This window comes from Podarcis raffonei, chromosome 5 (genome assembly GCF_027172205.1).
Source record: "Podarcis raffonei isolate rPodRaf1 chromosome 5, rPodRaf1.pri, whole genome shotgun sequence".
Classification (NCBI taxonomy): Eukaryota; Metazoa; Chordata; class Lepidosauria; order Squamata; family Lacertidae; genus Podarcis; species Podarcis raffonei.
In genome coordinates this window covers 85533257-85546298 of record NC_070606.1, presented here as the reverse complement: position 1 = coordinate 85546298, position 13042 = coordinate 85533257, and the positions used below count along the sequence as shown (strand labels likewise).

At 43.8% G+C, this 13042-nt stretch overlaps 1 protein-coding gene across 12 annotated transcripts in view; it reads right to left on the bottom strand.

Annotated features, from left to right (window-relative positions):
• The window catches only part of LOC128414741 (multiple epidermal growth factor-like domains protein 6), a 211322-nt gene that overhangs the window by 181944 nt on the left and 16336 nt on the right, over positions 1-13042 (bottom strand). For 11 of the 12 annotated variants that reach the window (XR_008330721.1, XM_053390456.1, XM_053390461.1 and 8 more), the window contains exons 3-4: positions 11986-12098; positions 10035-10130 (exon numbers count right to left, since the gene is read on the bottom strand). The exons of the other annotated variant lie outside the window; for it this stretch is intronic. Coding sequence is in view for 10 of the 11 variants with exons in the window: in XM_053390456.1 (XP_053246431.1) it covers positions 10035-10130; positions 11986-12098 (209 nt within the window). In the remaining variant the exon portion in view is untranslated. The remainder of the gene's footprint in view (positions 1-10034; positions 10131-11985; positions 12099-13042) is intronic. 12 annotated transcript variants of the gene reach the window in all.

The following is a 13042-nucleotide window of genomic DNA, read 5'->3' as shown; positions in this document are numbered from 1 at the left end:
GTACTCAAGGGCAGTTTGTCAAGATGTGTGGATTAATATCTTGTCACATCTGGGCAGGAACGAGGCAATGATTTTTCAATCTGCACTTTACAGTTCTCATTGGAAAATGTCGAGAGTTTTCTTTCTTTCTCCTCTTTTAGCGGATGTGAGGGAGCACTTAAAATCCACAGAGGGTATATACTGCATGTGTGGAAGAGGACAGCTCCCTTAACTGTCCTTCTGCTGCAAATTTTACATCAGGCCATAAGAACATACATATTATGCCCATAATTCCTAAACGCACACGTACACAAGGCATTCATAGCAACCCTGAACAATTTCATTCGTGTGCATTTAATAAAGCTGGAGTCAAAATGTTCAGCTAATGCAGCTGCTACTATCAGCAACTCATACATCCTATTGTTTCATCGTATATTTGCAGGCCAGGGTTGCAAAATCAGACCCTCAAGTTGTGAAATGGGCAGTAGGTAGACTTGAACCTGAATACAAATCCTATTCAGCCAGGATGATTACAGGGGCTGGGGAAGTGGTATTTTTAAGGATAACATATATCCCCTAGTTCCTACCAAGGTCAAATAGAATAACAGCAAGAGTAGGATGGAGGAGGAAGAGAGAGAAAGATATTAAAGCTGCAGTCCCTCCCTGAGGGAGGGCATAGCTCACTGCCTGAACATCTGTTTTGCATGTGGTATGCCCTAGGTTCCAGCTCCAGTATCCCAAGGTAGGGATGTGATGGATCTCTATCTAAAACCCTGAAGAGCTGATGCCGGTCAATATATAGAATATTGATCTAGATGGCCTCATGCAGCTCCTTATATTTCTAAAATGCAGTGGGACTTTTAACCAAGTGAACTAAAATACGATCAGACAGAACGTGGTACTTTTCCAGAGAACCCACCCGGTTTTAAAACAGCAAAGAAGCAACACTAGAATATGTAGCAATGACATCTCCAAATATCCACATTCACTCTTCTAACCAAATTGCTGTGGAACAAAGAAGAAGGAATCACAGAGACTTCAAAATATACACCTGGCAGGCCTACAGCTAGCAATACTCTAGAGCAAAATATTGCGCACCGGAATTTTAACATCCTAAGTCAGGAAAAACAAAAGGCTTGGGAGCCACTTGAGGGAACATTTCCTGCCTTAACAACCTGCACAACTGTTATGAGATCAATTGGCAGTGCCCTACTTTCCCTACCACCGCTCAAGAGGTAAAATAGGTTTTTAAGCAAGAGAAATGGTGTGTTTTTTTAGCACTCCAATAATGGGGTGCCCTCACTAGAGACGTTTGCCTCGTGCCAACACTGCTGTCATTTGGCACCTGGCAATAACGTTTTCATTCGACGCAGCATTTAAAATAAGGGTGAACTAACATTCAGACCAGCCTTCTTCCCCCCCTCCCCCGTGCAATGGGAAACACACTACAGTGGTACCTCGGGTTACAGACGCTTCAGGTTACAGATGCTTCAGGTTACAGACTCCGCTAACCCAGAAATAGTACCTTGGGTTAAGAACTTTGCTTCAGGATGAGAACAGAAATTGCGCAGTGGCGGTGCAGCAGCAGCAGGAGGCCCCATTAGCTAAAGTGGTGCTTCAGGTTAAGAGCGGACCTCCAGAACAAATTAAGTTCTTAACCCGAGGTACCACTGTACAGACATTGTCATGGCACCTTTGCTGGAGGACCAAGGTCCAGCAATGTTGATGTCCCACACAGCTCTTTAAATCTTTCAGTAATACCTGTATGCTTATGTTACTGTTTCATCTTGCTGTTTTAACTTCTGTAACCCCACTCAGAAATTTTCACATGTTAACCAGAAGCCCCCTTCTGAAATTGATCTGCTAAATCTGCTCCTCTAAAGGTAGGACTGGCAATCACTACACTTCTTGGAAGAGAGTCTTAAGTGCCATTTATTTAGCTGTGACTTGGTTTCCATCACATTGGCGTTCTATGAAGTAGGAAAATAAGTGGTAGTAGAATAGTTGGTGATTTTTGTTCAGAACGGCAAGACTTTTGTGGGGTTTTGGTACTGTTTGCATCTACTGCATTGTCTGCTGAACCAAGTGCCGGTAACTGGAGAGGTTTACATCATCATCATCATTTTTTATTTGTATGCCGCCTTTCCACAGTTAAAAAACAATGCTCAAGGAGGCTTACAGCATAACAAGATTTACATAATTACAAAAGTCATAAACAATAAATGTTGTTGTTGTTGTTGTTTAGTCGTTTAGTCGTGTCCGACTCTTCGTGACCCCATGGACCAGAGCACGCCAGGCACCTCTGTCCTCCACTACCTCCCGCAGTTTGGTCAGACTCATGTTTGTGGCTTCGAGAACACTATCCAGCCATCTCATCCTCTGTCGCCCCCTTCTCCTTGTGCCCTCCATCTTTCCCAGCATCAGTGTCTTCTCCAGGGAGTCTTCTCTTCTCATGAGGTGGCCAAAGTACTGGAGCCTCAGCTTCACGATCTGTCCCCTTCATGGATCACTGCCTTGCCGTGGCGAAGGGGCTTGAAGAACTCAGAGAAGCTATGAACTACGCCGAGCAGGGCACACAAGATGAACAGGTCATAGTGGAGAGTTTTGACCAAACGTGATCCACCTGGAGGAGGAACCGGCAAGCCACTCCAGTATCCTTGCCAAGAAAACTCCATGGACAAAGACAACAGGCAAACAATAAATAAACCACATCAAAAAAATACACAACCAAATGGAAAACCATTTCCACATAAATCAAAATCTAAATGCAGTATCTTTTTCCTAGAACAGCCTTCCCCAACCTGGTGCCCTCCAGGTGGAAGTTGTGATCCAAACTATCCAGAGGGCATGCGGTTAATGAAGGTTGCTTTAGACCAAGAAAACTCAGTGTGTGCATGTGGGTTATGTGTAAGAGTACAGTACATAGGTAATCTGCTGTGCTAGAGTACAAACATGGACTCACCACTTGCTTTGGATTCCTTCCCAGTCTCATCAGCTTGCCTGCCTTGTTGTACATGTCTATCCCAATATTTCTTGATCCAATCCCTCTTGCAGTTTCCCTGCCTCTAATTCTGCCTAGTCTTCCCATCCTGACCTTGACAGCTGGAAACTCACAGCTACAGTTGTTTGCTTCCAAACCTTTAGCTTAAAACAGAATTTCCACCACCACTAGAAGCTCTGGCTCTTTAACACAGAAATTCAGTCAACGCAGCTATTCGCATTCTTGCATCTACATGCTGTGAAACATGGCACCTTCGAATTTCTGCTTGTCATGGGGCTGCTAAAAGCAACAGTGTCTCATTGAGGAAGAACAGTTCTCTCTCAACAGAAAATGATCTGCTATTAACTAAGCCATTTTCTGTGGGAGTGCTCTGCACAAAACGGAGAAATGCAACAGGTACAACTTCTTACAGCAATGGAGGTGCAGGAATTGGCATGATGTGTTAATTGGATTTCTGCTGCTCAATACATTTGGTAAGGCCAGGAGGGAAAGTAAGTTGAGGGGCCTGACAAGCAAAGGGCTTAATCCTTGGTGGTAGAGCTCAAATGCAAAAAGCAAGGGAGGGAGACAACTCATTTAATTCCAATAATGATCTCTCAGTAGTCTAGGCTGAATGCTGGAAGGGGGGTGGTTTCACCAACTTTTGGGGGCCAGTAGGCATATTTGGAATTTTGAGAAAGTGTCGTGGTGTCATGAACTGGCAGGATGACAGTGAGGAGGAAGAGGAGAAGAGAATCCCGGCAAGGGATGTAGCTGGGAGTGGGACACATTGGGGCAAGCTGGGGATAGGGAAGGAGAGTTTGGTGTAGGATATACTCACGGGGCGATGGTGAGGGGATGGGGGTCAGTGCACAGGGACCAGAGCAGCAGGTCACACTTCAGCAATGTTTACCTTCTTGCCCAGTTCCTGACGCCACTCTAAACCTTCTTGAACATGAGATATAGTTGTTTTGTCACTGCTGCTTCCCAGTAATCACCAGCTTCATAAGAGGCCTCTTTTGAACAGAAAAGAGGTCAACGCCTTGTGTGATAAGTGAAACCTATATTGAGGTTACTAGGAGGAAAAGAGGGGACATGAAGACGGTATGATCTTTGTTGTGCAAATGAATAGCAACCGCTTTCACTAGGGTTAGATGAAAATATGGCTCCTACTCCATTTGTCCATTTTTAAAAATGTACAGACACCCATTGCAAGAGAATTTAGATGAGCTGAAATTTTACCAAAAAGGAAAGACAGTGAGGGATATTCGAGCCTCCTGCTGTGGATTTTGATTATGAGCCAATTATTGCTGCAGTTGCCACGAATGCTTATTAGCTGAATTTCAGGAACAGGCCATTTAAGAACTCAGACCCTGAGCAGTAGCTTTTGTGCTTTGATAGAAAACTGAAGCCTCCTATGCATAATGTCATTCGGAAGTCGGCAGAATAATACTAGTGGGGCCCAGACTTGCTCATATGAGCAGAGCCACCATCGTATCCAAAGTGCCAGCAGCCCCTGCTAATCAGGGAAGAACTCTAGGGTGGGGGGGTTTTTCAGTTTTTCCTAGGTTCACTCCTGCTTGGTACCGCAAGCGGGCATTCCCCTCTTCAGCAAACAGGCCAGCACATCCTTGACCAACCCCACTCTGCCCCATTTTTGGACCTGACCCCTGATACTGCAAGCAGAAGCCATGGGGTAAGGGGAAGAGTTTACTGCAACAACAGGCTTAAGCACCTAAGCCAGTGGTTTTCAACCAGTGTGCCATGGCACCCTGGGGTGCCTTGAATGATAGTCAGAGGTGCCGCGGGCAACACTGGCCTCTGTCCAGTGTTCTTTCCCTTCCTCCTCTGATGCCCTCTCATGTTTCTACCACCCAAAGACTTGTGTGGCTGTTTGTTGCAGCAGCCCTGGCTACAAGCGCCACAGGTGGGGCTGGCCAGGGGGTGCTGGTTGCCAGGAGTGGAGGTGGCCTCGGAGTAAGCAAACAGGTGAAGGAGCCCAGCCAGCCAACCAGTCTGCCAGCCCTTACTGTTGGGAGTGGACAGACAAGTCTCAGGCCCCTGTGGGGCAGTGTGAGGAGGCACCTCTCTTTGGGGCATGGGGAGGCAGCTCAGAGACCAGGGGCAGCAGCTGCAGAGGACTCCCAAAGAGAGGGGAGAGAAGATGAGGCTGAGGGCACACTCCACAAGGGAGGGTGTTCGAAAAAGGGTGAGAGGCTGCCAGCTCTGCAGGGAAGGGGTGACCTAACTGGGCTCCTGAGCCCCACAGGGGTGCTGCAGAAAGAATGTAGTTGGTCAAGGGAGCCGTGTACTCAAAAAGGTTGAAAACCTCTGACCTAAGCAAATAAGCAGCGAGTCTTAACATTTTTATGTCTCCAGATGCATACAGAATTCTTCACACAGGCTTGCATTTTCTAGAACAGTAGCTATGAAAGTCTTTTGCAATAAGGAGGATTTTGTTGCACTTTAAATGCTTATATAAGCTTATGCTTTTTCAGAAAAGAGCTTGCTAGCATTAGATACATGAAGCAGACAATGAAATTGGCTCTGGACTACAAGAGTTCACCACACAATAAATAAGTTGGCCTTCAAGAGATGCCATAAGACACTAATTAACTTTTATGGACATCTTACCTGCAGTTCTGTACTATCACTTGGTATCATAGCTATTTTGAGGTAAGTGTATTCTCTGGAACATTTATCCTCTCATTCCTAAAGTGGATGTCCACTGTGCCTACCGGGGGGGGGGGGAGGTGCACTATAAGACACCCTTCGCTAAACTGACAACTTCCAGATGTTTAGGATGACAATGTTCATCAGCCATTCTTGATGCTAGCTTGGGCTTATGGGCGTTGTAGTCCAAAACAGCTGGAGGGCACCCGGTTGGCAAAGAGTGCTACTGGATTATAGAAACTTGCAACCCATCATCCTTCACCCTTTCTAGGTTGTGAATGCACATTGTGGTCACTAGAGAACATCCCTGTAAGAATATAAAGAGCGCCTTGCCGCATCAGACCAAAGGCCTACCTTGTAAAGCATTCTGTTTCCATAGCGACCAGCCAGAGGCTTTTGGGAAGCCCACAAACAGGGCATCAGCACAACAGCCACAATAACACTTGTGATCTGTAACAGCTGGTATTTAGAAGCATACTGTCCCTGGCTTGAGGTGACATAAAGCCATCAAGACTAGTAGCCATCTTCAGTAGCTGAGGGCAGTATTAATCCTGGGCTCAGTACTGACCCTTGTAGGTGTGAGCTGGTGGGACAAAAAAAATGTATTGGGCCAGTGAGATGTAGTGACTATGGAATAGGGCCTAGGAGGCCAAGGTTCAAATTTATTCTCAGCCAGGAAGTACAGGCAACCCATTTACGTGGCAGTCACGTTCCGAGATACCGAGTGTTTAAGTGAAATCCGCATATATTTGAAACACCATTGAAAAAGCCTGCAAACACTCCTCACCTCCCCACCCCGTTCTGCCCCTTTCTGTGACTTTTTGGGTTGCTTCCTGGTTTGGTACAGTGTGTATGCGCAGCCGCACAAATATTGAATGTGCGTTAAGGAGGGAAGGTTGCCTGTACATCAAGTACCATTTGGCCAATCACAGTCTCTCAGTCTAACCTGCCTCAAATGGTTTGCTTTGAGGATAAAAAACGAGGAGGGGGGAGACCATGTACTCCTTGGAGGAAAGATGGGTTATAAACGTAATAGTAAATAAATAAAACATTGGCTGAGGGGAAGCAAGCTCTACTTAATCCTCCTTCCCTCGACTTTACCACCTCAGCCAAAATGGATAAACAGTAATTTCAAATCCCAGCCTTGACACAAGACGTCTCAAGAGAAGAGTTCTGACCCTCAAAGAACACAGCTTGCTCAGTGCTGCCTGATTAAAAACATGAATAATCTTTATGAGAATGTCTTCCTTACATGTTTGAGCTGGGTGGTTATTTAAAAATAAATAAATAAGACCAATGCACATAAAAGTCTATTTCAAGACAACTGGCAAATACTTGGGGGCGGGGCGGGGGGACACCCTTTTTTAAAATGTGAACTTCACACAGCTCAATTTGTTAATGAATGTCTAGTATTTTAATATTTTGTTTTGAAATATCTTATGCTATGCAGAAAAACTGATGGAATACAAAGATGCACAGGAATTGCATTTCTTCTTACTGTTCTGCAAACCTTCGCCTCGACATCAAGATAACCTCATATTGCAGACTCACAAAATAAGCTGTAACATCTCTAAGGGAGTCATTAGACTACCTTGCAAATTGCAAGGGAATCGCTCCCTATTACAGATTGTTATGATATCCCTGGGCTGTCCTCGGTCATGTCAGTGAACTGTTAAAAGCTTTCTATGCCCCTGTTCGATGTAATGCATTAATAATGGCTTCACTTAAAAAAACCAAAAACAAAACTACTCATCACCTTTTCCCCTCATTAGCCGGCTTGAATGCCCAACAATCAAGGGGGAAACAACTCAGGTTATAGGAAATTTTAGAACTATACATTCCAACATACTTTGGAGTAAAGAACCAGGTTTAACCAATTCCTTCTTTCTATGTGTCCTCAAAAGTAAGACAATGTCAGAGACGAAAAGTTTCAATAGCTACAGATGTTTAATATTCAGTGGAGGACAAGAGGGGCCTTGCACCCATTGTGGATATTTCAGGATCCCATCCCTGAAATTTTCTGATATGAAAAAGCAAAGGCAGTTGCCTCATAAGCACAATTCCAAAATCCACATGATCAGGCCAATCAAAATGTCACTTTTTTTGGAATTTAAAAAGATGTATGCTTTTTGCCATGGTCTGCAACCTTAGTAGCAACGTCTGAGCCATGTACTTCCAGCAGAAGCCTCCGCCTTCATTTCCAGGACCCATGAATAGCTTTTACAAATATTTCAAAGTGAATTTTGCCTATAGTGTCATTTGCAGATCCAGAACTGGCAGCCTCTCAATAGCTCATAGCCCATGCTAGAAGTGATGACTGCCAGAATTCCAATCAGACCCTCAGGAATCAGTTGAATGTGCACAGACCACAGAGATAAAACTTCAAGCTGTAAAGAACCTGAAATGGCAGACTAAGCAGCACTGTTTTTAATGGTTTCGTGTCAGCACTCTAGTCAACTCCCCGGGAAATAACCACTGCAAAAATCCTCGTTTTGATTCCAGAATCCAACCTTATCGCTGCAGCTCCACAGTTTCTCCCACCTTAGAATGCCATATGCCTTGCGTGCTCAAGGGAATGCCTTTATGTTTTAGACATTAAGGTAATCGCTGCATTAACAACTAGAGATTCGAAACATCAGCTCAGATTCTTCCAACATTCCCCCCATCAGAGCTAAAGGGAGTTCTGGAGCTTCTGCTGAAATGGACACTGTGCAGATGTCAACGGAAACACAATTCCATTGGTGGGCCCACAACACAATGATCTGCATTCTCCATTGCGCAAAGCATTGCATCTATAAAGACTCTGGTTGCAGTGGTAGAGTTATTCCTTGTTATACCTGATATGGTTTAGCTTCTGGGTCACATGAAAGTCATACCAATGCCAGAAGTGCATCAATGTCATTAAGCTGCACTAGTGGAAAAGTTACTTGGAATGAGCACTCATGTTTTGTGTGCCCACAGCAACATACGCATGACCTCAACCCACTCTCATCACAGCACCTGTATTCAAGTTTTGATTCCTGTTCAAGACTTCAGACGAGTTCAGACAGCCAATGATCTCCCCACCAGAGTTTGTTGGGCTCCAAACCCCATTAGCTCAAGCCAGCATGGCCAATGGGTAAGGATGATGAGAGTTGGTGTCCAACATCTGGAGGACACGAGATTCCCAGCCCCCTGTACTAGACACATCCCTTCCCTTCTTTCTCCCAATATTCGTAATCCATAATCCAATAAGACAGAGCCAAGTGTGGTACACAAACACACTGAACGGCTTTTGCAAAATCACATCATCACACCGCAGCAGATATTGCCTGGGATTACCAACTGGATGGTTTAATTTGGAAATGCAGTAAAAATAATATAAACATAAGGAACCGCAGAAAGAGAGGGAGGGGAGTCAATATATGATATATGAAATAATTTGATTTTTAAGAGTTTTTTGCTTTTCATACAATGAAAATTATAAATAATTTGTTTTTAAAAGGAATACCAACTGTGTGAATTGTTACCTTCAAGAGGCAGCTAGGCACACAACCACCAATCTGAATGCTTGAATCCGCCCATTATAAAGATACAGAGAGCTTTGCCAATATCAGGCAACTTCCAGGTTGCTTATCATAAGCAATCTCAGCTCGCAGTCAGGAATGCAAGGTGAAAGCGATTTCCATTCTGGCCTCAGTTTTCATGAAATGCTACATTTCTCTCTTTATCCACTATTTAACATAAATTAAGTGCTTATTTGCCTAAGTTACAAATTTAACATAACTAACAATGCAGTTATCTGCGCACCATCTACTCCCATGGAAAGGAAATATCAAAACAATGTAAAAAGATTTAAATAATAATAATTACGTATCAGTTGTGGGCTTTAGAAAACAAGTACCGTATTTTTTGCTCTATAAGACTCACTTTTTCCCTTCTAAAAAGTAAGGGGAAATGTATGGAGCGAATGCAGGCTGCGCAGCTATCACAGAAGCCAGAACAGCAAGAGGGATTGCTGCTTTCACTGCGCAGCGATCCCTCTTGCTGTTCTGGCTTCTGAGATTCAGAATATATTTTTTCTTGTTTTCCTCCTCCAAAAACTAGGTGTGTCTTGTGGTCTGGTGTGTCCTATAGAGCGAAAAATACGGTATGTGGTGAGCAATTCTGGTTGTATTTGCTGGGTCGTTCCAGACATGAGACAAAAATCACAATCTGCTTCTGTTTCTGGCAGAATTCTCTGACTTTCCAACTTGCAGCTTAATGCTATAAGATGCTACTCAAAATGTGTTAAGGCCGTGCAGTCGTATCCTTCCGCAGTGGGCTTTAATTGCCATGCCACATTAAAGAAACCGGATGTAACAAAGCTTAGATCACCACATGGCTAGAACTTCCCCAGAAAAATATGAAACTTCTGACTCACCATACTGGCAGCGGGATCCCTGAAATCCTGCTGGACACTGGCATATCCCACCAGAGCATTTCCCACCATTGAAGCAAGTGCCCACAGAGCACAATGCTGGAGGAAAAGGGGAGAGACAAGGCAGCAACAGTTATATGCAGCATGCATGAGCTTCTCATACAGTGAATACTACAACTGTTGCTTGAAAGCGAATGTGCCCAAGTCCTCCCTCCAGGAAGGGAAGGGAAGCATTATTAATAAAATAACCCTGAGGGCTTTTGCGCACATAACAAGGCAACAAACTATAAATGCATGTTCAGACAACAGGGCGATGAAACATTTCAAAAAGAATGGGAAAAGTTTATGTCATACATAGGAAGGATAAGGTGAAATAGTGAAACCAGTAGAACTGAAATAAGCCTCATAATGTGAAATACAAAGAAAATTTCTGGATAAAGAAAATAACAAAAAGTAAAATGTACAAATGATTAATGTAACCAATGGTAGTTGTAAATGAATATAGACAGACAATAAGAATTGTATATACAAGTGAATTTATTTGACTATAGACACTATGGACAAATATGAAAGAAGAACAATAATATACAAAACGGATGAAGACAATGCAAAAAAGTTAGATGCGATATAAAAGGCCAGAAGAGGGAAGGAGGGAAGTCAGCTCTGGGGAGCAGGTGTAAATGTGAAATGTAATACAATATGTGTACGTGGAGTGTGCAAATGAAAACCAATAAAAAATATTATGGGGGGGGGAATATAAATGCATGTTCAGCAACTGGCAGCTGCGTTTTCCTAACATGTGTGTGCACAATACACCTGCATCCAAACAGAGTTGCAGATTTCATGCTTGGGACTGTCCTACGCTGCTGTTGTTTTAATTAAATGCAAAAGCTCAGTGCTTTATGCTTTGCATAAAGGTGCCAATCTTCAGAGCTGCGAATGTCCCCTCTAAAACCCTGGAATCCTGCTGCCAAGCAGCAGAGACACTACCAAGCTACATGGAGCAAACGAGATGGATCAATGGTCAGACTCAGTATTTATTCACTTATTTTGTTTATTAAATTTCTATGCCACCCTTCATCCTAGAATCACAGGGCAGTTTACAGTATAAAAACACAAAAACACATAACATAGTTAAAACAAAAAACAAAGGAAAATAACCCCACACGTACCAAGTTTAAAAGGCCATAAATTGGCTAATTATCCAAAGGCCTGAAAGAAGAGGAATGTTTTTGCCTGGTGCCAAAAGATAGTAAACAAAGGCGCCAGGTGAGTCTCTCTGGGGAGAGCATTCCGTAAGCAAGAAGCCACTAAAGAAATGGCTCGTCTCCGGACCTCTCCTGGAAGAGGCACACAAAGAAGGGCCTTGAGACGATAATTGCAGGGTTCGGGTCAATTCATATGGGGAGAGGTGGTCCTTGAGGTATGGAGGTCCTGAGCCATTTAAGGCTTTATAGGTCAAAACCAACACTTTGAATTGGGCCCGGAAATTAACTGACAGCCAGCGCAGAGCCAGGCCAGAATTGGCGTTATATGCTCAAACTGTCTTGGCCCCAGTGAGCAGCCTGGCCACCAAATTTTGCACCCGCTGAACTTTCCAAACCATCTTCAGAGGCAGCCCCATGTATAACGTGTTGCAGAACCTAGAGGTTACCAGAGCATGGGCAACAGAAGTTAGGTTATCCTTGTTCAGATAGGGGCATAACTGGGCCATCAGCTGAAGCTGATGGAAGGCACTCAATGCTACGAAGACCACTTGAGTCTCAAGCAAGAGCCAAGGATCCAGTAGGAGCTCCAAACTGCATAGCCACTTCTTCAGAGGAAGTGTAACCCCATCAAGTATAAAGGAGCTTCTTGTGTTCCTGCTTTTTTTTAAAAAAAGAAAATCAATCAAGAAGCATCTTTAAAGAATAATGAGTTAAGCAACTCATGGTATTCTACAATCACAACTTACAGTGAAGGCACCCAGTTTCATCATCTTTCTTCTGGCTCCAGCCAGGGCAGCACTTAAAGACAGTGTGATGTTCCATGCTGTACACTTGCTTATAAATGGTATAATAGCTTGTCCTTTAAAAAATAATCATAGTAAAAGCACAGTGTAAGATAGCGCTAAGACAAAACATTGCCCTACTTTGTTCAGGCAACAGCTATGGTCTGCATCCAGCACGCAAGGAAGAAAACAGCATCTCTATTTTGAGACACATTATCAGTTATTGCATAGCAGTGGTTTTCAAACTTCCTTTCTTTGGGGAATGCTGTTGACATTGAACTCACCTGATTTATCCTCCACGCATCTGCCATGGGACCCACATATTGCAGAAACAGGAAGGGGCAAAAAAATATTTAGTGAGTATATTAGAGGTTACCGCCACCGCGCTTCTGCTGCGCTTTTCTGCTTGTGTAGTGGCACCTTGGTAAAACCACTTCTTACTGTTTGTAGCAGACTTTTCCCCGGAGGCAGGGGACAAGAACAGAAGTCATCCTCAAATTCACAATCAAGAGCTTCTTTATGGCTTGACTGGTTGCACAAGCATTTCTGTTACTATTATATACAAGCTATTTACATTCCTTCTTTCTCTCTCCAGCATGGCATAATCTCAGCCCAGTAATTAATCCTGACACAGCAAAACTCACAATATCAGCAGCACACATTGTCTTACTTCCAAACTTGTTATCAGCGTGCGTGCTGACAGTGTGTGTGTGTGTGTGTGTGTGTGTGTGTGTACTTTCCTCATGCGGAAACTGCAGCCTGCAACAACCTCCCTTTATTTGCACCTCCAGCTGACACCAATCAAGCCTAGAGTGCCACTCTTACACACTAAAGAAAAATTCTGGAACCCTCTTTAAAGCTTCCAGGAACTTTTCTCTGTTTCTTAAAAAATGTTTTCCTAACAGAGTAAAGCAAAGATGTGCACTCAGCATCTCTTAAAGGTAAAGGTAAAGGTAAAGGTACCCCTGCCCGTTCGGGCCAGTCTTGCCAGACTCTAGGGTTGTGCGCCCATCTCACTCAA